The sequence below is a fragment of the Carlito syrichta genome, unplaced genomic scaffold (genome assembly GCF_000164805.1).
Source record: "Carlito syrichta isolate Samal-C Ts95f unplaced genomic scaffold, Tarsius_syrichta-2.0.1 Scaffold314889, whole genome shotgun sequence".
Classification (NCBI taxonomy): domain Eukaryota; kingdom Metazoa; phylum Chordata; class Mammalia; order Primates; family Tarsiidae; genus Carlito; species Carlito syrichta.
This window is the reverse complement of record NW_007258985.1, coordinates 337,671-365,394: the sequence shown is the minus strand read 5'-3', so window position 1 is coordinate 365,394 and position 27,724 is coordinate 337,671. Positions and strand designations below refer to the sequence as shown.

Genomic DNA, 27,724 nt, shown 5'->3' with positions numbered 1-27,724 from the left:
GGCCGAGGTGAATTGCCTGAGCGCACGGGTTCGAGACCAGCCTGGGCAACTTGGTGAGAGCTCATCTCTACAATAAATCAAAAATTAGCCAGGCGTGGTGGCGTGTGCCTGTAGTTCCAGTTACTTGGAAGGCTGAGGTGGAAGGATCGCCTGAGCCCATGCAGGTCGAGGCTGCTGTGGCACTGAACGTGCCACGGCACTCCAGCCTGGGTGACAGTGACTCCAACTCAAAAAACAAAAAAACAAAATGTCTACTATTCAAACTGTCTTAACATTATTTCTAACGTAATCTCACCTTAACTGTCGTTTACGAAAAGTCCATTATAAACTGTTCTTTTTGCTCAAGCCAACTTGAAACCCCTTTTAGACAGCCCTTACTTATCTGTACTAATGTCATTTTCCCACTTAGGGGTGTGTCTGGCACACCATAGGTTCCCATTAAGACTCAGCCGAATTAGAAGGCAGGCCAAACATTCATACTTAATTTGTGTCGATGGACATTCAGTCCTGCAGAAGGATCAGAGATCGGCATTTAAGTTTTCTTGCTACCCTAAAACACTGGGAGCGCTTTGGTTTCGCTTTCTCGGTGTGTCAACTGTAAAACAAAGGTAATGTTGAATAACACTGCAGCACAGCTCCACTTGGTGACAAAATGGGTGGCTCTGAAAAGAACCTTTTATGGTTTGGATAGAAGGTATGAGTAGCAAATTCTTCCAGATTTCTACTTGCCCTTGGCCTTGTGGTGACTCTCGGTCTTCTTGGGCAGCAGCACAGCCTGAATGTTGGGCAGGACGCCGCCCTGCGCGATGGTGACTTTGCCCAGCAGCTTGTTGAGCTCCTCGTCGTTGCGGATGGCCAGCTGCAGGTGGCGCGGGATGATGCGCGTCTTCTTGTTGTCGCGGGCCGCGTTGCCCGCCAGCTCCAGGATCTCGGCGGTCAGGTACTCCAGCACCGCCGCCAGGTACACCGGCGCGCCGGCGCCGACCCGCTCGGCATAGTTGCCCTTGCGGAGCAGGCGGTGCACACGGCCCACGGGGAACTGGAGGCCGGCCCGGGAAGAGCGGGTCTTGGCTTTGGCGCGAGCTTTGCCTCCCTGCTTACCACGTCCAGACATAGTGAGTAACTAGCAGCCACCGTATGACGTTAAGTAAGAACCAGCGCTCCACTACTTATAGTAAGTAGAGGTCACGAAAACGAAGCTATACCATTGGCTAAAATTACATTTTCCCTTTAACCAATGGAATCGTAGTTTTGAAATACCGTTACTTTGATTGGGCTAAGTTGAGAAATGACGTTACCGGGACTCGCCAGTTATTAAACACACAACTTGACGCTCCCTCTTTTGTATAAGACGCTGTGAGGCGTAAACATACAGCTATTCCTTCTTCTTCTTCTCGAGCTTTTTGGCAGTTATTCCCAACCATGCCTGAGCCCTCAAAGTCCGCTCCTGCTCCGAAAAAGGGCTCCAAGAAGGCAGTCACCAAGGTGCAGAAGAAGGACGGCAAGAAGCGCAAGCGCAGCCGCAAGGAGAGCTACTCCGTGTACGTGTACAAGGTGCTGAAGCAGGTCCACCCCGACACCGGCATCTCGTCCAAAGCTATGGGCATCATGAATTCCTTCGTCAACGACATCTTCGAGCGCATCGCGGGGGAGGCCTCGCGCTTGGCGCATTACAACAAGCGCTCGACTATCACCTCCAGGGAGATCCAGACTGCGGTCCGCCTGCTGCTTCCAGGGGAGCTGGCCAAGCACGCCGTGTCCGAGGGCACCAAGGCCGTCACCAAGTACACTAGCTCCAAGTGAACCCGCGCGCCCCAGAACTATCGGTCAGTCTTCCGCCCACACCCCAAAGGCTCTTTTTAGAGCCACTCACTCTTCCCAAAAAGAACTGGCACTCAGTTTTCTTACAGCGAGTATTTCCTGTTTGCCACTAAGAAACAATTTCCTTGTTTCCTTATTTGGGACCTGTTAGAAATTAACACTACAACGTACTACGTGATGCAGCAAATCTCGACAATTTTTGTGTAGATTTCTATCAAGAAGGCGTAGGTTTTTCAACAAACTTAGTAAGGGAAAGATTCAATGCCTTTCCTCCCCAAACAAAATCTACTCGTTTAACTGTCAACTGGTAAATATAGTTAATAGTGCTTTGGTCACTCTATCCCTAATTTTCACGTGTACTAATGAAGCATTTGGTACACACAGAAACGTACAAATCGCCTTTACTTTAAGTTTTCTGTAGGAGGTTCTATTTCCCCTTCCTTGTCCCCAGTTTGGATTTGACAGACATTAAGGTAGAAAGGCAGAGGGAAAAGATTTAAATTCAAATTCACTCGCCAACAGGGGCTGAGTTTGTGTTGGCCAATCCAGGCACTGCGCGGGCAGTTTGAAAATTGACCGCTGTTTTCTCTGAGTGTTCTAATTGGGAACATTCTTGACATTGCGGATTTGTGGGAGGAATCCTGCCGTTTACCCACTCCATTATTTCTCTTGAGTGGAATTCCTTTTTATGACCAGAATGTGTTTCTGCCCTCCACTTTTCCTGTTAGGGTCTGCTCCATGTTTTCTTTCTGTGTCACCTGCATTAACTATAACTCTGTTAACTGGGAGAAACTTAAAAAAGTAGAGCAGAAAGGCTGCCTCCTACTGTTCCCCCACTCCCTACTCAGGATATCAAAATCAGTCTCTCCATTTTAAGCCCTTAAGAATGGCATGTCTAAAACTGTTTTGGCCGGGTGTGGTGGTTCATCTCTGTAGTCCCAGCCTCTTCGGACTCTGAGATGGAAAGATCGCTTGAGGTCAGGAGTTCTAGTTGGGCAACACAGCAAGGCCCTATCTCTTAAAAAGAAAAAAGAAAAAGAAAAGAAAATAAGCTAGGCTGGTAGTGCTTGCCTGTAGTTTTAGCTTGTTCGGAGCTGAAGTGGAAGTCTCGCTGGAGCCCAGGAACCCAGGAGTTCCATGCTGCAATGAGTTATGATGGTGACTACACTCCAGCCTGGGCTACAGAGCAAGACTGTCTCTATTGAAAAAACAAAACAAATCTATTCTGGTCTTTGCCAGGAATCAGAGTGAGAACTCTTACAAACTGCGTTGAATTTGCTGAAGGTTTTTTGGTAATACCTTTTTATCTAATTAGGGTACTTCAATGACTCCACAATTTGACTCCTGAGAGAATATTTTACACACTTGCAACAGGAGGCATACAAGAATGGAAAAGCACTATTCTTAATAGCAAATTACTAGAAGCAACCACAAGTTCGTGGTCAAAGAAATATATGCATTTCTTAAGGTGCATTCACATGGTGGAATGCTATACAGAGAAGATGAACTACATAGTACACAGCTGAATTTCAGAAGCATAAGTCTCAGAAGGTGCATATTTGATACCATTTTATAAAATTAAGAGCCAAATTATATATTGCTCAAGTGTATACAGAAGCACATCTGTGATGAATCTTTTTTTAAGAAATAGATTTTTAAAATATAAGGCAGTAGCTACCTCAGTGACAAAGGGAGGGCAAAGGGATAGGGAAAAGCACAGATACAAATACAAGTTGTTGACAACATTCTAGTTTTGGGTTTAGAAGTTTGGTCAAGGGGTCGTGGGTGCTTGATATAATTTGTTTTGTACTTTAAATTTTTATGTCTCAAATACTGTACTGGGAAATATAATAGAAAAAATCCTTATATTAAAATAAGTTCTAGAAATCATGTACTTTGACATGAGGAAAAACTTATAAATAAGAAACACTAACCTAATACTGTTTCTCTAAATATTATTCATTTCTTTTAAATAAGTGGAAGAGACAAAGAAGACTGATAGAGGCCATCAAAAAGGCTCATGAATTCAGAGAACTCAGGGCTTGGGTTAAAATTAAGAGTCAACAGTCAATCTCCTTGCTCCTGAGTCTGTAGACTAAGGCCCCTTAACCAAGAATCCTGATTCCCCGAAGGGTTCGGAGGATTCTGATCGGGCTTCATTTCAGTTGGTTTCTGTACATTATCTGATGTACATTGAATCTGCATTTAGCCGAGAATTGATAGTGATGCCGGGCGGGTTGCAGCATGAAACTGGTGGAGTCTTTGGCTCAACCCTAAAATGAATTTTAGAGTGACCAGCAAATTTTTAAAACAAAGCTTGTTAGGGAGAAGAAGAGAGAAAGAAAGGGCAGGTGGAAGTTTCTACCAGAAAGGCCTGATACGGGCCTTTACTCTCAAAGAGTAAAGACTGCGCTTTCGCTCTTAACTAAGAAATTAGATATATTTTCTCAGCAACTGATATGCTAAAGTGTGTGGGGCACAGGTAACAGTTGCTCCAGAGAGAATGACATCTCTCCACCTTCCAGTGGGAGGAATGGGCTATCTTTTCCAGGGAGACTTGCTAGACTCTTTTAATTAAGTTCATTAGCTAAAAGGGGTCTCATTATCATGGCTTTTGATTCCAGCTCACAGGGCTGTTCAGCATGGAGAAAGGATGTCTGGACACTTTCTAAAACCTGCCTACAAGATATGTATCTATCTATCCCTAACCTGCACTAGCTAACTTGCCTCAACAGAATTTATTCTTCATAAAATCCAGTTAATTAAATGTTCTTCCCCTCTACTTCTCCCTCCCTATTAGGGTCTGGCTGAGCTTGGTCTTCCATCAGGTGTTGTAAACCCCGCATCTACTCAGTTTCCCACAAAAATCTTTGAAACATCTCCCTGGAAACTGTGTATCTATGCATATGCACATGTATGTTTTGAATATATGTTATGTACATATACATAAACCAAACACATACATAAATACAAAATATATATTCCCAATTATGTTAGAACAGAGATATACTTCTATTTGAGGACAGTAAATTCACAGTACATTTGGGTTACTTCATTATGACTTTTCATAGCACAGGTGCATTTGAACCTCTCCATTAATACTGTAGCGGGAAGACAGAGAGATCATGACTATTATAGGAAGTGGCACTTTATTACACCAGCGGGCTCAGTGGGCTTGACGGGCTAATGCGTCCAAATCGAGCCCCGCAGAACGGGAGAAGTGGGGTCTTATGCCTTCGTTTAGGTAAGGGAGGGAGGTCTTGTTGAGCGATTACACATCTCCTTTGGAATTTATAAGGCGGTGTTCAGAAAAATCAGATCTTTCAAAGAACTAGTGGTTTCTAGGAACCGCAGGGTTGTAAACCATCAACTTCAGAAGAGGTGTTTTGGGTAAGTCTGTGAATTAGTTACTCTTTTGCATTTCCACAAAAGCCATCAGTCTCTAGCCATTTGGCCTTTTCAAACAAAACCAGCCTGGTGGGTCTTTAGAGCTTGTAGCTTGGCTTTCAAAAGGAAGTACTTTTAACTACTACCAACCCCTCTCCTGCCACATCAATACAGATAATTAGCAGCAAATTCTGGTGTTGGCTTGTTTTACAGAATGAGGGGATCAGCAGATAAAATCCAGGAGAGAAGAACTTATCTATAATCTATATACACCTATATTTATGTTTATATGTAAGAGGTTGCTTGAACAACTTCAAATTGTCAAAAGAGATGAGGGATCTAGTAGAATGGAGGAGGAAAGGAGCTAAAATCTGTGTAAAGAATGGAAAGAAGCATGCAGAAGGAATTTTACCACCTTTATACAAAGTTCACATACCAAGCCCTAAAACTCCATTATTTAGCAAGTTCTTAAAACAGAGAGAGAGAAAAATAAATAAATAACTCAAAGCAAAATCTTGCAAGTTATTTACACCTTGGAGAGCTTCAACTTTCTCTCTCTCTCTTTTTTTTTTTTTCTGAAACAATCTTGATGAATTTATGACATTGCTGATCAACCTTGGAAATAGATATGATATAATTCAAACCAGGATGTCACTTTACTGTTTTCACTTGAAACTTATATAGTAGTTTTAAGAGTCCACATAATTTGTCAATATTTTTTGTCAAATTTGTTCATAATTTTTGGTCAATATTTTTCCCCTAAAGAACAATCTATAGACAAGAAGGAAAAAGAATAGAACATAGAAACATATGAATCTGATCCTAAAATACTTTTTTTCCCCAAGCTACATTACCTGAATAAATGGCCTTTGCTAGCCAAGAAAAATTTATGTCCTCCTCTTCAGAAACTGAATACTCACTTCCAAGGAGATTGCAAGAAACATACTGCTAAATCTTTTCCACTGATTTCTAGATTTCACGCAGCCTACCATCCTTCAGTTACCACATTGTATTGGACGTGTTAAATTAATGTAGATCACAATTCATCAGAATTACATTTAGATTACTTGATGTGAAAAAAACCTGAATCTCAACATCCATAAATTTCCAAAGCATCTCAGACATCTGTTGCTTCTGGAGATGACCAGTTTATGCATTTCTGAATTCCTTTTAACAGGTGGTACCTGTTGGTATGCTGCATAAGGTAAAGCAGATGTGTAGTACCAAAAACCAAAACACAACAAAACAAAACACAAAGAATTTTTTTCAGACTTGAATAATCATAAAAATTTTCTGTCGATTCCTATAGAGTTGAACATACACATAAGTATTCCTACAGGGTCAATGAATGTGAATAATTAAACTTAACAAGAATTAGGGACTTGAATGTGCAAAGAACAATGCTAGGAACTAGGTAGGGATAGATTATAAGAACAAATAACCCCATCCCCTGGCAAGCAGGTAAGAATTTTCACTGATAGAGGGAAAAAATAAATGCCTCAGCCAAAGTTCTATGGTTATACTAGAGAGAAGGGATTATCTTTGATGGAGAAATTAGAAAATGATATAAGAAAATACCGAGATTTCCAGTGTATTGATTTTGAGAGAATCTTTAACTCTTAAGGCACAAGGGTAGAGGACAGGGAGTCATAGTGGTAGTGGACATTGTAATCTTTGTTTATTGACGTCCTGTGAGGTCAAGGCTTATTTACCTCATTAGTCAGGGATTACAGATGAAAATTTATAAAAAGCAGTGGTTTGCACACCTATTAATCATCAAACTCTCTTTTTATATATATTTTTATGGCTCCTTTTTCAGCTTTAAATTAAATACTTAGGTAACAATATTTAACTTTAAAAATTGATAAAGCTGGCCAGGCGCGATGGCTCACACTTATAATCCCAGCACTTTGGGAGGCCGAGGTGAGAGAATTGCCTAAGCCCACGGGTTTGAGACCAACCTGTACAACTTGGTGAAACCTCATCTCTAAAATAAAAAAATTAGCTGGGGTGGTGGTGCGCTCCTGTAGTTCCAGCTACTTGGAAGGCTGATGCAGAAGGATCACCTGAGCCCAGCAGGTCAAGGCTGCAGTGGCTGTTGAGCATGCCACTGCACTCCAGCCTGGGCGACAGAATGAAACTCTGACTCAACCCCCCCCAAAACTGATAAAGCACCTTAATATGATATAAAAGCTAAATAAGAGATAGTTAATTTAATAATAAAGAAGATAACTTCAACATTAAATGCTTGGGCCCCACATTAGAAAGCATAATTAAGTAGTTAGATGTTTCTAGCTCTATGTGGAATCATCCTGAATACCAAAAGACCAAATCAACTGACTCAGGGGACTCAAATACCAAAAAGGGTGTTACTCTCAGTGATGTGATTTTTTTAAAAAGGCGAGTAACTCTTGAGTGACATTAGAACAGAACAAAATACAATCTTTTATTAATTTGTAAAGTGATATTTTCTCGGAAAATTTGGTGTATGTTAAACTACACGGCCTGGCACGGTGGCTCAAGCCTATAATTCCAGAAATTTGGGAGGCCGAGGTGAGAGGATTGCCTTAGCCCATGGGTTCAAGAACAGCCTGGGCAACTTGGCAAGACCTTATCTCTACAATAAAAAAAAAAATTAGCTGGGTATGGTAGTGCGTGCCTGCAGTTCTGCCTACTTGGAAGGCTTAGGCAGAAGGATTGCCTGAGACCATTAGGTCGACGCTAGGGTGGCTGTGAGTGTGCCACTGCACTCCAACCTGGGTGATGGAGTGAGACTCCAACTCAAAAAAAAAAAAAGAAGCTGTACACACACACACACACACACACACACACACACACCTACTTATGTGTAACAGAAATTTTGTTGTAGGCTCAGACTTTTAGATTTTTCACCTTCAGATGGATTTTGAGATACTTAGAAGTAATGCATCACATGAGGCAATTCTTTATAGGACACCTAGCATCCCTGATCCTTTCCTAAATGTCAGTAACATGCCCTCTGCCAATCTCTGAAAAAGCTTATCTATGAGAACAGTGACATTATTTTCATTGCAGAAGCTGCATAAAGGACACATCAAAGCTGAAAGTGACTGGAAGGCGCTAATAATGCTGGATTGTCCCCAGAAATAATTTTCAGTGCTGATATATCAGTTACAGAAGAAAAGAATGTGAGAGGCATCTGCAGTAGGTAGGCCAATTTGTCCATGAGCCTGATTGGGTAGCTCCAAACTCCATTTCTTTTCAGCTGCTTACCTGTGGACATGTGAATGAGCATTGAGTCTTAATGTGGAGAAGAGGTGGACAGACTGCGATAGCAAAAGGTCACTAACACGAAAGTCCTCCCCAGTTACTTTTGTTTAGTCCAGCTCATCTTTTATTAAAGCTTTGTATCTGTAGCTATAGCACCCCATTGACTTTGATCTACGCAGCTATAGGATTCTCATTCGGTTTTAGTCCAATAAACAACAAAAGACAAGAAGGACACAGAAATACAAGTAGGGACCAATTCTGTGGGGTCCTATTAGAATTCCTACATGTATTCTAGACCTCAAGAACATATGAAAGCTCAACCCTTCTAAAAATGTAATGCAGAACCATACTGATCCCAAAGAAGGAGCTCCCTATAGTGCCCTACTGGATAGGGGTTTTGCAATAGTCACCTCACTGCAGATGCCTCAGAAGCTGCCCTCCTCTGGTCAAGAGCAACACTTCATACACTTCATACACAGATATGTCTTCTTTCTGTTCAATCAGTCTGAGAGATGTTAAAGATTTCCCCTTTTTGGAACCTGACGGCTAGACATGGAGCAGGAACATTTTCTTGGAAAGATAAGCATATTGCCACTGCTTATGCTGAAACAGACTCTGAAAAATCTCAGAATTTACTTTCTGTTCTCATGTTCTTTCTACTGACTTGTTGTACGAGATTAGAAGGAAAGGAAATAAAATTAGTGTGTGTTTGGGGCCAGGGAGAGGCATGGAGGCAGGGACTCAGTTATCATCGAGTATGTCCTTAGAGAAACAGTCAATTCAAAAGAACATGGTCACTGTCCTAAAGAAAAGACATCATAACAGACACTATGTAAAGGAACTTTATATATTATAAAAATCTATATATCAGGATTTAATGTGGTGGGTCTTGAGTCAGTAAGATTGAACAAAATGGACAGATTCTTCAAAACAGACATCAGCTATCAGCTCTCAAAAAATAGAATGCCTAGGCTGAGTAGTCTAGATGCATTTGTGGGGAAAGGGAAGTATTACTTTGAACAGTGTTTTAACAAGGAAAGTGACATTTTAGATATTTTAATTCATTAGAAGTGTGTAGAGTAATTTGGGAAAGAAGATGCTTTTGGCAGTAACCTAGGGATAAATAGATTTAGACTGGGAACTCTTTACACTCTCTCTATTGCCACCACCATCCTACTCCACGCTCTACCTCCTCTCTCCTGATTGCAGCAGTAGTTTCTACCAGGTGTGCCTTCTCCCATCTCTGTGCATCTCCAGTCTATGTTCCCCCAGCAACTGGAGTAACTTCTAAAATGTTTAGTCAGATGATCTCTTCCTTGGTTCAGAAACTTCCAAAGTCCTTACCTTGCTCTATGAGCATTTGCATATGCTGGCACCAGTGGTGTGTCAGTTCCCATCTCCTAAGGCTGTTCCCCTTGCTTGCTTCACTCCAGCCATCCTGGCCCCTTTAATATTTTTCAAACATCCTGAGCATTGTGCCCCTGCCAGTCCTTGGCTTTATTTACCCTCTGACTTAAATGCATCTCCACTATTTTTCCTCACTTCCTGCAGGTTGCTGTCCAGAGGTGACTCTCTCACATTTATATGACAGAGAATCTTTATTGGGATTATGTGAGAAATTTCCTTGATATCCTGGTAGCCTCCAAATACAGTCCCATGCTAGCTCTCCCAGAGGACACAGCACAGAAAGGTCTACAGACTATGCAGTAAAACACTCAAATTACAGTTTATAAAATCAATTAAAACACACAGAGAGAAGCAAGAGGGAAAAATAGGCAAGTTAGCCATGTCATGTGCAAATGGGTTGAAAGAACCACACTATCTGAATCAAGTATGAGCAATCTTCATATATCTGCTCTCTCCTACTTTGGCCTGTGAGATAGTTATGGGATGCAAAGGCCTAGTCACAGTTGTAGCTCACCAATCAGATGGCAAAACAGCCATGGATTTTATTTTTTTTTCTGAGTAGAGAACTCAAGGGGTCTCCAATGTGTGGCTTACACAAAACCTCATTAATAATAAATGTTTCAATACCTCATGTATCTGTAAATTCTAAATATTTGGCTCCTTTTTTATAGTCTGATCCTTCTGAACCTTACGTGTTTCCTGACTCTTCCATTCCTAGTATAGACACTCACTAATTATGTGCTAAATAGAATTATGCTCCCTCTCCCCCCCACTTTCTCTCTCCCCTTCTCCTGCTTTTTTTTCTACACACACTCACACATGTACACACACCATAAGCACTGGAGAGAAACACCAGAGACCTGAGTTATAGTATAACAGCATGCTTGTCACAGACACTTCTTGGTTTTCATTTCTTCAGTTGTAAATAAAAGTAAGGTTTAATAAAATGATCTTTAAGTTCCCTTCCAGGATATAGAGGCATAAATAAATTGACCTATAGTTGTTTATTTCTTATCCATTTAGCTAGTAAACTTCAGAAATACCTTGTTACTTAAGACCAAAAAAAATATATATATACTATTCTGTCAATCAATTTATGCAGAATTTCCCATTTACTCAAATTGCATATGAAAAAATATATAGGTGACCTAATATGATTAATTTACAATATACTCAAGGAATAAATTAGTGATTGACCATTAAAAGTCTCTAAGGTTAAGGTCTTGAGATGGGGGAAGGGAGAATCTTTGAATCTGCTTAAAGCTTCACATTCAAAGCTGAATAGGTATGGCTCATATCTTTCTGGGAACCATATTGTTGCAGGAACACAGAGAGGCCCTGACACCGAGGTTATCTTAGGAAGTAGCAGTTTTATTAGCATTGGCACAACTCAGTGGGCTAATGCTCCCAGGCTGAGCACCCCAAGGAGGGAGGAGAGGGCTCTTATATCTTAGTTTAGGTAAGGGATCAGTAGGTAAGTTACTCAATAACTTCAATATTAGGAGAACATATATAGTGATGTGAATATGTAATTGGACCTAACTACATTATAATCCAAATATACCAGTGTCTTTTACTAGTTGATTCTTGTGCAATGATGTTTCAAGAATATGGAACTATATAAGTAATTCCACTGAAATTTTAGATGTAGCATTGTATAAATATAACACGGGACTTAAAAAAATTCTTCATATTTATCTGATTGCATTGCAGCTTGATCTTAATTTAATTATTGTTTCCCACATTTTAAATTGATATTTTGAAAATAAACTAGTCAATATTAAGAAATTTTGTGTATATTAAGATATTTGTATTTGGTCACATTATTTCATGCTCATGATACAAAATAGCAGTGAGATGGAGAATACAGATAGGCCCAATCTTTTGAGGCTTTAGCTACATATTTTAAGAGCCAAAAGCTATTTATACATATATACACTCAATAAATTATTTGTCTTATATTTAAAAGCGTTAATGGAATAATCATAAATGAGACAGTCAATGCCTTTGTGTTTATTCGTGTTCCCTTGTAGTAAGAGTGTTGGAAAAATTAAAATTCCATTTTCTTTTCAGATAACTGGTATACAGATAATAATAACTGGGGAAATCATTTGGAAGTGTAAACTGCAAAAAGAAAACCTAGTAATGACATATATGCTGTGTAGTATATTGATTCTTCCAAAAGTTCAAAGTAGAATGATTAAAAACATTAATGTGTTATGGGTATTTAAAAAATATATACATGGATAAAAGTTCATTGTGTGCTTTCTAAAATTTTAAAGAATATTGTTATTTAAACACATTAGTTAAATAAACAACCCAAACTATGGTAAATTAATGTTGGTAAGGGTTGAAAATTTTAGGTCAGGAATAAAAGTAAGTTAAATTTTTAAAAAACTTTTATTTTACGACAAGATAAAGGATTTTCAGTGAAAAGAGTAACATGTACTTATCCTTTAAAAGGCAGTGTTTTAATCTGTCTCTAAAAAGTGGTCTCAAATTTCCCCAAGTCAGTCAGGTGCATCAGTGCTCACAAAGAGCTATCTCACATAAACTCTCATATGAAGATTTTGATCTCTAGTCAAGAACCCAAAGTTCTTGAAGCTCTGATTACTGTACAAGTTTTCAGGCAATGAAAATCCTAATGGGTCTAAGACATACATCATGATGACTAAAAGTAAGGATGACCTCAGATGTTTGAAATAGTAATGAAAACAAAAGTAGGAGAGAAAGGCAAGAAAGTCTGAAAGAATGCCCACTTTGTTAATATTGCTAATTTGAGAACTATAATTAAATAGAACAATTGTAATTGTCAATCGGAATATACTCAGCATGGAAAAAGCCAGGAGTCCAGGATGATAATCAACTAGAGCAAGTACTATGAGGGGCAGTATAAGAAGCTGCCACTGTGTGTCTGTGATTTGTCTTTTCTCAGGAAGCCCCCATCCTTGTGCTCTTAAGCTTCTATTGTTATTTACATTGGGCAAAGCCCCACCTCCTACAGTGCTATAGATCAAGGCTCAAAAAAGAACTCCTGGGGAAACTCATTGGTGCTGTGTTTACTGAAATACCATTTCAGCCATTTCATTTTAATGACTGGTATTGCTGGAAATCCAAACTAATTCCCAAGGCATTCTCATATTATCTTCTGCATCAGCTTCTGGTGTAGCCATACTCAACAGTGCCACCTACGATATAGTTACTAAATAAATAAATGCAGTGTTTGATTTCTTTTTGTCCTAAGGACACTGATGTCAACAATAGTAGTGATTCTCAAAATGTGATTTGGGCACTCTTGAGTTCCCTGAGACCCATTTAGCAGGTCAGTGAGGCCAAAGTTATTTTCATAATAATCCTGACACTTGTTTTCCTTTTTCATTATTATTTTCAAATGGCAGCTATATTGCTACAGATTGAATGCAGAAACAAATACAAGAATTCAGTTGTCTTTTATTAAACAAGACATTAGGGAGAGAGACTTGCAAAAATGTAGAATTCTTCTTACTTATTTTTTAATTTAAAAATGTAGTCATTTTAAATAAAATTTGTTATTCATGTTAACACACATGGGATCATTATTGCTATTATAAATGAATTAACAAAATAAATATATTTTTATCTTTAATAGTTAATTCAATATGTCAATAATTAAACCTAGAGAAACACAAACTTTGAATCCTCATTACTTTTTAAGACTCCAAGTGGGGCGGGACACAGAAAGGTTTGAGAAGTGCTTCCTTAGGGTATATCACATCAGGGATAGTCAAATGACTGTTTTTCAAATTATTTGGAATATCCCTTTCTGCTCGCTTATGCAACCATCTGGACATACAGATCCATTTACTTAATTTTGCTGTTGATGTTTAGAGATTGCGCTAAATAACTAAAAATATTTGGTTTTATCATTACATGTGTATGTATGTATGTATTCTTTTTTTTTTTTTTTTTTTTTTTTTTGAGTTGGAGTCTCACTCTGTTGCCCAGACTGGAGTGCAGTGGCCGCTCCCAGTCACCGCAGCCTCATCTGCTGGGTTCCAGCGATCCTTCCGCCTCAGCCTTCTGAGTAGCCGGAATTACAGGCATGCACTACCACGCCCGGCTGATTTTTTGATTTATTGTAGAGATGAGGTCTTGCTGCCCAGGCGGGTCTCAAACCCGCGGGCTCAGGCAATCCACTCACCTCAGCCTCCCAAAGGCGCGGGATTACAGGCTGAGCCTCCGAGCCCGGCTATGTATGTATTCTTAACATATATCCTGAAGATCATTCCATAATAGTATGTGGAGATTTTCCTTATTTCAGAAAAATATTCTGGGTTTTCTTTGTCTGATTCTTGCTCTACCTTTATTGTGATAGCTTCTTGATACTTCTTTGACTTGATAGCTGCCTGTCACTTTTGAAGAAGTTCAGGAAATGTCACCTCAAAATATGTTACTTTAGATGTCACACTGAAGGCGACTGGGGGAGAGCAAATGCAGGGTGGGGCTTTCTCTGATCTCCTTTTACCTGCCTATAGACAGACCCTCCAAAAGGAAATCCACTGTCATGAATCCTTTCCCTAGGAATCTCATTAATAAGGAAAGATGAATTCTTATCACAGAAGAGGAGACTGGAAGTCAATTCTACACAAAGTTTGTCACATGCAGTCATCTGTTCTTCAGAGAGCCCACTCATCTTTCCAAAAATCACTTACTTTCTCCTAAGTTGTCTATATTCCTCTTCTGTCCCCTATGCAGAGGGTCTGTAAGCTTCTAAATATCACTGGAGCTAAGGGTATTTATTTTTCCCTCATATGATACCCAATGCACATAATAATTATCTGGGTGGGCTCTGTTTATTAGTTTGTTAATGCATAAAATAGGTGTGGAATGATAGCAGTCTCAAAAGGCTATTGCAAGCCATCACCTTCCTAATAAGATGAACTGAGACTATTAACCAACCCTGGTAAAATGTGCAATGGCTACACAAAGGCACAAATACCAGAAGACGTGTCACTTGTTACAATCTTGGAGACTGCTTCCTACAGTTGGCACAGAATAATGTGTCTTTCAACCCTCCCAGCTATAGTATTACCTGGTTCAGACCCCATCCTTGGTCAATTAAATCAGAATCTCTGGAGTAGGGACTAGGTAATGGTATTTTTCCCCCCAAAGTTCTACCAGCAATTCTGATGTACGATTAAAGTTGAGAACCATTGCTTGAAAGAGGAATGAGACATGGGGGATATAAAATTGGCATACAATTGAAAGGACCATTTGATTATTACCTAATTATATGGAAAATGGACCACTAAAGAGGAGTCAAGATTTTGCTCTCTTGACCTGAGACACAGGTGGAAATAGCTGCAAATCCATAGAAGTATCAGAAGACTTAAATTCAGGAGTGGACACGTGTCAAATGGCGGGCATCACTTTAATATTTGAGACATTCTTATTTGTCACAATTTCAAGTTTGTGGGGTTTCTGATGCCCCCCTCCCTCAACTGGAAGCAAATTGATGATTCTCCCACAGTCATTTGTGGAGGTTGTGGAGAAGGGACTTTTCTGGAACAAAAAGCAACTGTTGAGAGCAGAGAAGTAAAATGACACTTACACATGGAGTGCCTTCATATTGTGTCTTTAAAGACTAGGGTTATGGGTTGAAATAAGTACAGCTGATCATAGAACACCCACAACTTTCTATAGCTACTAAGAATTTGAAATATATTACACTACCATCCAAAGTCATTATAATTTTATATAAGACCCTATACATTCTGAAAGCTTCCTCCCCATTTCTGTTGCTTCACTCCCAGTTACTTTTCTCCTTGCTCCCTCAGTTCCAGCCACATTGACCACCTTGCTGTTCCTTGACTAACATCAAGTATCTCTCCCTCTCTGAAAATCTCAGGGACTCTGCTTGCTTATTCTTTATTCTGCCTACAATAATCTTCCCTAAAGACCAGTCCTTCATCTCCTTATCTTTGATTAAATTTAATCTTCTTGATGAATTTTCTTTAATTTTATTTAAAATGAGAAATACAAAGCTTTTCTGCTTTGTTTTCCTTCCAAACATTTAATATTCTCTGACACACTTTTAAAAATGTGTTTGTGAGCAACCCCCTGGGGTCCCCTCCCACTGTGGGAGATTTTCTGTCTTCTCAATAAATCCTGCTTTAAGAAAACAAAAAGTATTTGTCTTCTATTAGAAAATAAATTTTGTCAGTGCATGACTTTTTGCCTGTTTAGGTCACTGTAATATTTCTGACACTTAGAAGAGATTCTGGCACATAGCATGTGCTCAACAAATATCTACTGAGATAAAATATGAAATGGGGGAAAATAACTATAGTCAATGCTGGATGGACTGACCTTTGTGATTCAGTTTGATGAGTAGGTGAGGGTGTCCTAAGTCTTAATACCAAATAAATATGTAAGATTCCTCTTTAATGCAAAACGTGTAGTAATCCACAATTCACAAAGCATTCTTACTGACCCTCACAACAATCAAATGACTATGAATTGTTGTTATCTTTAATTCACAATATTGAAACTAAGTTTCAAAGAAATCACTTGACCTCTTGAAGTGGACCTCTTGAAGTAGTATCAGCATAGATCCCATAGGCCAACCATAAAAGAGAAGACAGACAATGTTAGTTACAAATGGATTACAAAACAAAAATATTAAAGACTAAGGAGAACACTGCCTAGAAAAAAAAAATTCACTTTTGAGGTTCTTGGGTTTAAAGAAGATGAAAGTGCAAAGGTACAGGAATGACAGTAAGGTCCCTGCTTTTACATAGGCAGGATATAGGTGTGTGGGAAAAGTTCAAACAGGAAGAAAGAAACTCTGAAGGCTTCAAGAAGAGAAAACAATGCAAAGTGGAATAATCATTAAAAATCTTCAGAGGAAGTAAGACTTGGGATTGGCTTTGAAGGATAGATAGGATTTGGATGGTGGACCAACAGTGACTTCACAGAAAAAGAGAACAGCTATAAGGCACATTCCAGGAGATCATCGTACCTTTGTGAGCCTAATAGTCAATTTCTTGACTGTGTCATTAACAATATTGATATCAGATTAAATAATGTTGGTTGATATAGTAAAGAAATAGACTTCTGTGTGTGTTCCCAGCAACATTTTGGAAGCTGGAGGGGACAGTATTTGGCTTTGTTTACACACTTGGCTGCTTAATTCTTAGCCCATTGGTCTCTGAGCTCACAAATTCAGCCCAAATTTTGTAATTTTTATTATCACAGGCCCATCTAAGATGCCCAGCCTTTTAATGAGAAAAGATTGATTAATACCTAGAAAAACAACAAAGGGGTTAGATTTTAAGATCTGACAGCCTGTAAAATGCTTGGAATTTGTATTTCCACATTGGTTATACTGTTAAAGGCAAAACAGCTCTGCTAGCCTAAGCAATGAGACTACACTTCTCTCCTGGAGAAAATACCTTCCCGCTACTCTCCCTTCTCCACTTTTGAAAAAGATTGCTGTTTTGTTTAGAATCCCCTCCCACCCTTATTACAGAAAAAATCAGCAAGGGAAAAATAAGAGATGAAATGTAGAACTTATTCAGGAAAAAAACTGACCTACATTCTAAACTCTTAACCAATTCTGACTATGTGAAAATAATAGTAAACAGAAATGCCATGATACGTTAAAGTGGTGGAACATTAAAAGTGGTGAAACATTAAAAGTGAGTGAAAACATGAAGATGAAGATGTGCAGGTGGGGAGAAGTGCGGAGTACCTTGGTTTACCTAGGACAAATGTAAAGGAAGTAACTAGTAGAAAAATCCCATTCACCTGCATAACATCCGGATTCGCCAGGAAGGATCCAAATCTCGTCCCTAACTGGTGGGAAGAGGTGATTTACATTGGTTCTAACTTTTTTCTTTCCTCTTTCTCTATCTCTATAAGGTTAGTCCATTCTGTGCAAATTAGGCCTATAGTGGAAATAGCAAGAAAGTATATTCCCAGCATTTACGTTCCAAAAGAAAATCTGAAAACTACCTGGACTACCTGGAATCCATTGAGCATTCTACTGGGTCAGCTAATGATTCTCATTAGGGGTTGATAAGAGTTGTCATTTTTTAATTTTTATTTTTTTACCTTAAAGAACCTTGGAAGTTTTCTAGCCACTAACTTAACTTGCTCAACAGGTGAGTCTCAGCATCGAATTTGAGTGTGGATGTTAACTGAAATACGCATAATAAAACTGCTGTTTTGGATGTTTGCCACTTGAAACATAAAACGCTTGTAGCAGATAATATTGGAAACACCATTAAGGACACAATGCATCTTTTCCAGAAGTTAAGAAGCAAGTAGTGGACCTTTGAGGGCTCAGGCATGTTTGAGAGTACTGTCGAAGAGTTCGAGAACAGGAAGAGTTGAGTATGTAAGTTTACTCACAGTTTAAGCAAAGGAGGTAGAGTCAACTTGGGTGTCTAAGTGGTGAGTCCTGGAAACGTCATATGTTAACTTTGTCCAATCAGCATAAGTGTATTTAAAACCTCGATTCCATTGACTGAAGAAAAACAAATTTTAGCCAATAGCATAGCTCTATTTTCGCGCTCTGTATCGACTATAAGTAGTGGCACTCTGGCTGATTGAATTTAGGTTTTACTCACACCAACGATAAGTTTGCTGACATGTCTGGACGCGGCAAGCAAGGTGGTAAAGCTCGCGCCAAAGCCAAAACCCGCTCTTCGCGGGCTGGTCTCCAGTTCCCCGTGGGCCGTGTGCACCGCCTGCTCCGCAAGGGCAACTATGCCGAGCGGGTCGGCGCCGGCGCGCCGGTGTACCTGGCGGCGGTGCTGGAGTACCTGACCGCCGAGATCCTGGAGCTGGCGGGCAACGCGGCCCGCGACAACAAGAAGACGCGCATCATCCCGCGCCACCTGCAGCTGGCCATCCGCAACGACGAGGAGCTCAACAAGTTGCTGGGCAAAGTCACCATCGCGCAGGGCGGTGTTCTGCCCAACATCCAGGCCGTGCTCTTGCCCAAGAAGACGGAGAGTCACCACAAGGCCAAGGGCAAGTAATGTGTAGTGTAGCACCATCTTCCAAACCCAACGGCTCTTTTCAGAGCCACCTTACTATTTCAAGCAGAAGAGCTAGAAGTCACTGGTTTAATGGTATTTTAAATCGCATGCCACCTTGCGGCCTTTAGGTGCCATTTGCAGAACTGGAAGTGTGCAAACTTCCCGAAGTTGATCTGCAAACAGGACAAAAGAATGCCCCAATCGGAGCACGGCGCGGATATTTAAAACCTGCCCCTGAGCCCGTGTCACGCCCCTGCAAACAACCTAGCAGGGCATCATCATCTACCCCCTACCTCTCCTTCCCCGGACTCCCTTTTTACGGGGTTTGGACCCGAGGTAAGGCATATCTTATTTCGTGTACAGCTGTTTTTTCAGAGATTTTTAGGGTGGCTCTGAAAAGAGCCTTTGGGGCTTTGGTTGCGGGCTTACACGCCAACTTCCTACTTCTTCTTGGGGGCCGCCTTCTTAGCCTTAGCAGCTTTAGGCTTTGCTGCTTTGGGCTTGGCCGCTTTCGGCTTGGCCGCCTTCGGCTTGACTGCTTTAGGCTTGGCAGGGCTTTTGGCCGCCTTCTTCGGCTTGGCAGCTGCCTTGGCCTTCTTGGGGCTCTTCGCCACTTTCTTGACGCCAGCCGCCGCGGGCTTCTTAGCTTTTTTGGGAGTCCTCTTCACTGCCTTTTTCGCCCCAGCAGCTTTCTTGGGCTTCTTCGGGGTGGCCCCCGCGGGCTTCTTCGCTTTGGTTGCGCCCGCTTTCTTGGCCTTGGGCTTGACTTCCCCAGAGGCCGCCTTCTTGTTGAGCTTGAAGGAGCCGGAAGCGCCGGTGCCCTTCGTCTGCACCAAGGTGCCCTTGCTCACCAAGCTCTTAAGACCAAGCTTGATGCGGCTGTTGTTCTTCTCCACGTCGTAGCCCCCAGCTGCCAGCGCTTTCTTAAGCGCCGCCAAAGAAAGGCCATTGCGCTCCTTAGAGGCGGCCACAGCCTTTGTGATCAGCTCTGAGACAGGGGGCCCTGTCGCCTTGCGCTTAGCCGCGCCCGCCGCCTTCTTAGTTGCTTTCTTCTTAGCCGGGGACTTCTCCACCGGCGCAGGGGCGGCCGTCTCAGCTGGAGCGGTTTCCGACATGGCGGTAAGAAACTGCTAGAGGAGAAAGGAGTCGAAACCCAAAGAGCAAGTTTTGCAATGCTGCGGTGCTCGGGCCTGGGACTTATATAAGCCGGCGCTGCCCTGTGATTGGTGGAGCGTCCAATCCACCGCCCTCGGGCCGCTGCCGCTCGCGGTTGGATTTCCAAATTGTGTTTGTTAGTTCCCAAAATTTGATTAAATGCTTTAAACAACAATATAGAATTTGCCACTTTGAAGTTCCAAAGGAGGAAAACAACCTCCAGGTTCCCATACTTATTTGTGTTTTCACGAATCTCGAGCAATTGATGAAAGATAATTTGAAAAATCTCTTCAATTTATTACAAGAATCCACTGGGCTGAAGGCATGATGTGTATTAGTTGCATGTTACAATAAATGTCTACTAAGTATCCAGTGAAAGTTACTTAAAAGGATTTATCTGTGGGTTGGGCCTTTCATTTTTGCAAGAGAATGGATACTAGGTTCCCTAGTTTGGGCATAACCTTTGTTTCTAACTGTAGCAAGTAACACAGGCACCGGTGGCTAGTGGCCTACCGCCCTACATTAACAACATAGACATACTTTAAAAACGGATTGTTTACTAGGAGTTTCTAAAGTGCTGATGTCTTTAGGGCATAGGATTTTGCAGCTTAGAAAAATTTAGTTGTCAGAGTGACTTCTTCCACATTGCATTAAGGAGAAATACAAATAGCTTTGAATTCAGAGTCCAACCACCAATCCAAATTTAAATTTGGTGTTTTCTTACTGAGGTGCTTCCCATAGTTCCTGGGGAAAACCTTTAAAATAGGGGAGATAAATACTTATAAGCAACTAAATTTAGAAAAAACTTCTCAAATCTGCCCCAAATTATTCAAGGGTGGCTTAAATGCACAAACTGTTTAGATGGCCTGCGTTTGCAAGATGTTCTTCTCACTGCTCCCACTGACATTTCTATCAGCATTTATTTAACAAGCTGCATCATTAGAAATGCTCTTTTCTATAAGCAGTCAGGATTGATCAATATGGGTATTTTTGTGTGTTTAAGCACAGACTCGTATTTTAGAATATCTGACTACTTATTGTGAAAAGATTGGATTGTGTCTTGAGGGATGTGAAGTTTGGTATTTATGGGAGCCAGAGGGTAGTGGGCAGGATTTTGTGCCTGAATGATAAAGGAGATCAGGTGATGACCCCTATCTCCAATGAAGTTAGCCACTTAGTTCTTGCCCCTGAAATGCTGTGCATGAAAATTTAAAATAGCTAAAACACCTCATCTTCACTCCAGAAGCTCTTAGGCTGGCAAACTATGGCCAAATCTGGACAGTGGTCTGCTTTTGTATGGCCCTCAAACCAAGGAATGTCTTTACTTTTTAAAAATATTGTGAAAAACAAAAATAATATGTGATAAGCACTACATATGGCCTTTAAAACCTAACTGTTTACTACCTTGACCCTTTTGCTGTGTTGTGAACATCTCCACACAGACAGGAATATTGCTACAGGTCTCTTTCAGAACAACAAAAACTGAGGATGAAAGAAAATGTCTTCACTCCTTTAGAACTGTTCTAACCGAGCACTTTCTACCTTTCCAAACACAAAGCTTTCAAAAGATCTGGGAGAAAACCCCCAACACTCCATGCCTAAGGGGGAAGGGTTAAAACAGTAAGAGCTAATATTCATTTTTCATCTACTAAGTGTCCAGAAATAATTTCAAATATGCTCTACAGGTTTTAATTCATTTTGCATTTTACAGCTGTGTCACCTGATACTTAGAATGAATAATTTGCCAAAGTTTATACAGCTAATAACCAGCGGCTCTGGGATTTAAACCTAGACACATAGCCTTGGTTCTATTTGGTGAGAAAATCCTAGAACGGTTGGGAAGAGGATTATTTTTGAAACTTGGGAGAGGCAGCATCAAGTTGCCCCAGCATCTAGCAGACAGTCCCCAAAGGAGCTCTAAATTAATTGTAGGAAGAAGCTTCTTGCTCCACTGGTCAGAACTATTTTTGTCCTCTCTCTCTCTCCCTGAATCAAATCCCAGAGTTTCCAAAAAGCATTAGAAGGAGCCAGTTGCTGGGATATAAGCCTCTTTAGAAGAGTAAATTCAGGAATAGGGAAAAAGAAGGGAAGGCCCAGTGACTAATCTGCTTGAGAACACTCAGAAAAAAACAATAATAATAATTTCACACAACTTTGCCATATCCTAGCATCAAGACGTATACCCCCAAAAGGGTAAAAAGTAAAATAAAGTAATAATAGTCATATGAAGAGCAATGAGAAAACTCTATTTAAACTACTGAAAATATTTGACAGAATTGGTTAGACACCAGGAACAGCTTTAGAATGCCATCTGAGATTTAATTCTATCCATGTCTCTATTTTAAAAAAAATTAGGAAAATCAACTTCACAGACAATAACACATTATGAAATGCCTAGGGTGAATATTCAAGGTAGAGTCACAAAACTAGAGGTTCATTTTGTAGATGACAGCCTACAGTAAGGTAAAGAATCCAGGTCTTCAGAGGCTTAGGACTTAACATGGCTTGCTAAACATTACATTGAAACAGAACAAAAAAAAGTTAAGGATTTTTTCTTTTTTTTTTTTTTTTTTAGTCAAAACTCTTATTTGCATTGCAACAGAAAAAAGGTAAACTTTGTGTTGTTGCTACTCATTTGTGTAAATTTATGAGGTGCAGGTGCAATTGTTAGTTACATACTAGTCAAGTCATGGTTTATAGATTATCTGTCACCCGAACTACTATTAGGTAATTTCTCATCATTCGTCCCCTCACCTTTTCAAGACTTTTTTATCTAACACTCTACAACCATGTGCAGTTTTTAGCTCCCATGTTAACAGGTTTTTCTTTTCTTTAACATTCATGAGTTATTGTGTTCCTTAATGACAGACAAGCAAAAAAACCCCACATTTATCAAATATAAGCTGGAATACTTTGTGGCAGAATTAAATATATGCATAATCACCCACAGAAACTACTACAACCTGATCAGTCTTGTTTCAGCCATTTTGCGTCGCCAAGGGTGCTTAATTTCTGAAAGAGTAGTGTCTCACCGTTCTCCACTGTTTGACCAGTATGTCTCCATGTAATGAAACTAAGTTAGCACACCACCTGACTAGTTTGTAAACCTCTCAGCGCACACAGTTGAGTTCTTAACTATCTGGTCCACGGAACCTGTGTGACGTGGGGATAGGACCTGTGTTCTACCAGTTAACAGCTCCTTCTTGGTGACAATTGAGGGGCTCTAAAAAGAGCCTTTTGGGATGCAGTACACATTGGGCCAATAGAGCAAAGCTTATGCCCTTTCGCCGCGGATGCGGCGCGCAAGCTGGATGTCCTTGGGCATGATAGTGACGCGCTTGGCGTGGATAGCGCACAGGTTGGTGTCCTCGAAGAGCCCCACCAGGTAGGCCTCGCAAGCTTCCTGCAGCGCCATCACGGCGGAGCTCTGGAAGCGCAGGTCGGTCTTGAAGTCCTGCGCGATCTCGCGCACCAGACGCTGAAACGGCAGTTTGCGGATCAGCAGCTCGGTGGACTTCTGGTAGCGGCGGATCTCGCGCAGGGCCACGGTACCGGGCCGGTAGCGGTGGGGCTTCTTCACGCCGCCGGTGGCCGGGGCGCTCTTGCGAGCCGCTTTGGTAGCCAGCTGCTTGCGTGGCGCCTTGCCACCCGTGGACTTCCGAGCAGTTTGCTTAGTTCTGGCCATGACTAAATAGGCCCGACTACTCAACACGAATGGGGACACCAGCGAGTCGTACCAGTACTTATAGCGACCCTCGCGTTCTGATTGGACAATGGACTGTTGCGTTTCTTATCTCACCCACGGAATTGGTTCCCAGTTTAATCCTCTAATGAAAGGGAAACATTTTCCACCTCTACTTTGGTCTCCAAGGAACGTAGAAAAGATCTTACTGCTTTAAGATTTTCATGCAACAAAATGCTGTAAAAATGTTGGATTGAAAATCTCCTATTGTCTTCCACTATTTTATTTTTATTTTATTTTTTGAGTTGGAGTCTCACTCTGTCGCCCAGGGTGGAGGGCAGTGGCACGCTCACAGCCACCGCAGCCTCGACCTACTGGGCTGAGGCGATCCTTCAGCCTCAGCCTTCCAAGTAGCTGAAACTACAGGCATGTGCCACCATGCCCGGCTAATTTTTTTATTTATTGTAGAGATGAGGTCTCGCCAAGCTGCCCAGGCTGGTCTGGAACCCGTGAGCTCAGGCAATCCTCCCACGTTGGCCTCTCAAAGTGCTGGGATTGTAGGCGTGAGCCACCGCGCCGGGCCAGTCTTGCACTACTTTGAATGTCATGATTGGATTGAGAAAACAATCTTAATGTGAACAGTAACGGACTAAACTATTTGTAGACGGGAGCACCCAAGTTTGAAATTCGAGCTACGTAGCTTGCCAGTACATGTCAAGTTTGAGCGCACGTAGGCAAGTTTTAAAGGACCGTATTGAAGTGCTTCAGACACTGCGGACACAAAGGTACTCAGCCCTTTCGGTTGTCGTTAAAGAAACCGATTAAATGAGTCCGGCTGCTTCACTGAAACCTTTGCAAAACCGTCTGCCAGAAAGTCTGCCACTTTCAACTACTAGGTGACTGTAATGTTGGGGGCAGGCCGCTGAGGCTTAGCAACACTTTAAAAGTTATGCTACTAAGGTAACTACCGAAACTGAGTTACTTTTGGAAAGCAAAGATTGTAATCAATTGCCTACAGCTCTTTCACAGATTTCGTGGGCGGCCCTTAGAAGGGCCTTTGAAGAATGGGATGATTTAAGTCTTCCTCTAGCCTCCGAAGCCGTAAAGAGTGCGGCCCTGGCGCTTGAGCGCGTAGACCACGTCCATGGCCGTGACGGTCTTGCGTTTGGCGTGCTCCGTGTAGGTGACGGCGTCCCGGATCACGTTCTCCAGGAACACCTTGAGCACCCCGCGGGTCTCCTCGTAGATGAGGCCGGAGATGCGCTTGACTCCGCCGCGGCGGGCCAGGCGCCGGATGGCGGGCTTGGTGATGCCCTGGATGTTGTCGCGCAGGACCTTGCGGTGGCGCTTGGCGCCGCCTTTGCCGAGACCCTTCCCGCCCTTGCCGCGGCCAGACATATCAGCGGTCGAAAGAAGCACAGTGTGCCGAGTCTTAGAGGCGTTAAGTTTATATAGGGGGAAGGCGGACCTGATTGAGCACTCTTCACACCAGCTGTATCCGCTTAGTTTCCAGACTTGAAGCCCCACCCACGACTTTAAGAAAAAAATGTGAAGGGCGGTACTTAAACTTCAGATTCTAAAACGTTTTGCGGTGCCCTTTGCTGCAAGGGCTTTCAATTGTCTGGGTCCTTGCAGTCTGTTTTTTCTCGGTCACTCCTTAGCATTAATTGCTCCAGTGCCTTGTGACTACTGAAATAGAGCAGCCCATCTCAGGAATGGTGATCTCAGTCATTTGTGAAATTGCCCATCCTGAGGAGTGACTGCAACAAAGGGCGCCTGACTATAACTTCAACGTGGGGTACCTCACCTTCCTCTGATTTGGTTCTCTACCCTTTTCCTTGCCTTTTACTCTGTCTCCTTCCTTTCTGTTCCTTTCCTTTTCCTCTTTCGCCGACACATTTTTGGGGGAGAACCGACGTTGTAATTTTTTTTCACTCCGCTTAGAAACAAAGTTGTTCGAGGAAGAGAGGCGGCTTTTCACCTCCATTTTCTTACAGAGAGTCCGAACGAGTGAAAATATTTCTAGAATCCCCTCCGGTTTCTCTCTTTGTTGAATTAGGAGATCAATTACACCCAGAAATCCTGTCTTTTCATTTTGCAAGTGTAGTGCAGAGGGCAGAGACCAGGGATGAATTTATTCTAGGAAAGACAATCAACGGCAGAATGTTGGGTGGCTCCTGTGACTCCCCTTCCTCTGGCCCTGCCTTGTCTTCCAACTATCAGATTCTGCTTCTCCCATGAAACATTGATAGTTTTCTCTGGCGGATGATTACCTTCTCTTTTCTGAGCATGTTCACCTTTTATGTTTAAAAATGATTGATTATTTGCTCTTTGAATAAATATCTAATTTTATTCTAGGAATCAGTGTCTCCAAGTGCATTGTAATTACTGTGCATGCAAAACATCCCATACTCGAGTTCTGTTTAATCCATTTCTCATTGAGCTTCTAGGATACCTTTTTCTCTCTCCCTGTTTATAAATGGAATCCACGTGCTTAACCTTGAAGATGTAAACTCTGTATCTTCTGGTGGACTAATCTCACCAATCTTCATCCCCCGCCAACTATAAGAAAAAAAATAAACTAGGCAACATTCTACCTTGTTAAACAGCAATTGTTCTTGAATGTATTACATATATAAATCATTGTTGGTTAATTGAGAAACCTTATGAGTGTCACTTTGGTGAAGGAAACTGTAGAATAAACTTTTTTCCCCCTTTGGCTTAATGACTGGGTCCTACTAGTTAAGCTGACAAAGACAGACTAACAGGGAGAAAATATTTGTTACATATGTGCATGGGAACCGTTACAGAATGGGAGTAAAGGCTCAAAGAGATGCATAGACCTGGGGCCTTATATGTTATTTTAAAGAGGGGCGGACTTTTTGGGGGGGGGATAAATTGTGGGAAGAAAAACATATAGAGTAGACTAATAAAAGATAAAGATTAACTAGTAAAGTCTGTTATGCAGATTCAAGTCATTTTTCTTTTCTAATATAACCAAGGTGGACATATTTACAAGGGTAAATTTCCTTTCTAAATGCAAGTGTTTTTTGGGTTTGTTTTTTTTTTTCTTAGTCTTTACATAAGAGACACTTCTGTTTTCAGTGCTTTGATGTTTCTCAAAATAATCAGCTCAAAATACTCCTTACACCCAAGTGGCATATGTTGGGAATAGAATTCTGGTCCCCTAGGTCCCCTATGTAACATCGTCTGAAAGATCTCTGGTTTGATTGCCTTGGCATTTCTTTGCTCTTGGAATAATTACATTTTGGGGGCTCAGATCCTGAGTCCAATGCATGGCACCTTGGCATGCTAAGTATTTTGAACTAAAGGAGGAAGGACCTCTGAAGCAAGGTCTTTCTGACCACCTCCTCTTCTGTATCCTGCCACTATTCTCCCCTGAATCTAGTAATAAAAACCAGAATTCCTCTTCCCAAAGACAGATCATAGAAACTAGACCTCCTCATAACCAAAGCAAGAAAATCTAGAAAGGTCACTCCTTTTTCCCTTGAAGATCGTCATTAGAGAGAACTCCTGCCCCCTCCTCTGGAGGAAGGAATGCTACCCAGAAAGGCCAAGAAGTATCTGGACAGGCAGGCTCTGCTAGGTTTCCTCAATCAGTCTATTACAACAGATCATACTGTTTTTGCCTAATCACATTTTTACTTGACTGTCTACTTTTCACTGGATGTAAGCATGGCAATAGATGGTTTTCCCTGGGTCTTCATTTCTGGAGGTTCTCGTGTTGCATAAAGCTTAGACTAAATAAATGTTATACTTTTCTCGTTATACTTTTCTCTGTCTTTTTTTTTATAGGAGTGTAGACTATGACCCTGATGATAAATGAGGAAAGGGATCACAGCTTTCTGCTCCTACAACATTGGCAACTATGCTTTTCAGAGGTGTAAGTACTTGGGAATTACTTTGTTAAATCAGACACTTTGTTTCTCCCTGCATGGAATCTTGTTCATTTAAATTAAGCACTTTAAAAATACTT

General features: G+C 41.3%; 5 protein-coding genes across 5 annotated transcripts in view; 2 read left to right on the top strand and 3 right to left on the bottom strand.

The window, feature by feature from the left end:
- The window catches only part of LOC103274819, a 29,915-nt gene extending 4,790 nt beyond the window's left edge, over nt 1–25,125 (bottom strand). Inside the window, exons 1-3 of the mRNA XM_021706018.1 lie at nt 24,816–25,125; nt 24,424–24,522; nt 23,402–23,807 (exon numbers count right to left, since the gene is read on the bottom strand). Of these exons, the coding sequence (XP_021561693.1) occupies nt 23,402–23,807; nt 24,424–24,522; nt 24,816–25,125 (815 nt within the window). The remainder of the gene's footprint in view (nt 1–23,401; nt 23,808–24,423; nt 24,523–24,815) is intronic.
- LOC103274800 (histone H2A type 1) lies at nt 625–7,646 on the bottom strand. Its single transcript, XM_008072229.2, has 2 exons — nt 7,642–7,646; nt 625–1,123 (listed from the first exon to the last, which is right to left on the bottom strand). Exon 2 carries the CDS (start codon nt 1,112–1,114, stop codon nt 722–724), a length of 393 nt encoding a protein of 130 aa, XP_008070420.1. The 5' UTR covers nt 1,115–1,123; nt 7,642–7,646; the 3' UTR covers nt 625–721.
- LOC103274803 (histone H2B type 1-N-like) lies at nt 1,421–27,622 on the top strand. Its single transcript, XM_008072232.1, has 2 exons — nt 1,421–1,826; nt 27,544–27,622. Exon 1 carries the CDS (start codon nt 1,423–1,425, stop codon nt 1,801–1,803), a length of 381 nt encoding a protein of 126 aa, XP_008070423.1. The 5' UTR covers nt 1,421–1,422; the 3' UTR covers nt 1,804–1,826; nt 27,544–27,622.
- LOC103274801 (histone H2A type 1) lies at nt 18,491–21,551 on the top strand. The gene is made up of 2 exons (XM_008072230.2): nt 18,491–18,893; nt 21,536–21,551. Exon 1 carries the CDS (start codon nt 18,498–18,500, stop codon nt 18,888–18,890), a length of 393 nt encoding a protein of 130 aa, XP_008070421.1. The 5' UTR covers nt 18,491–18,497; the 3' UTR covers nt 18,891–18,893; nt 21,536–21,551.
- On the bottom strand, nt 19,280–20,051 carry LOC103274802 (histone H1.5). The gene has a single exon (XM_008072231.2). It carries the CDS (start codon nt 20,003–20,005, stop codon nt 19,331–19,333), a length of 675 nt encoding a protein of 224 aa, XP_008070422.1. The 5' UTR covers nt 20,006–20,051; the 3' UTR covers nt 19,280–19,330.
- Nucleotides 27,623–27,724: the final 102 nt, after the last annotated feature.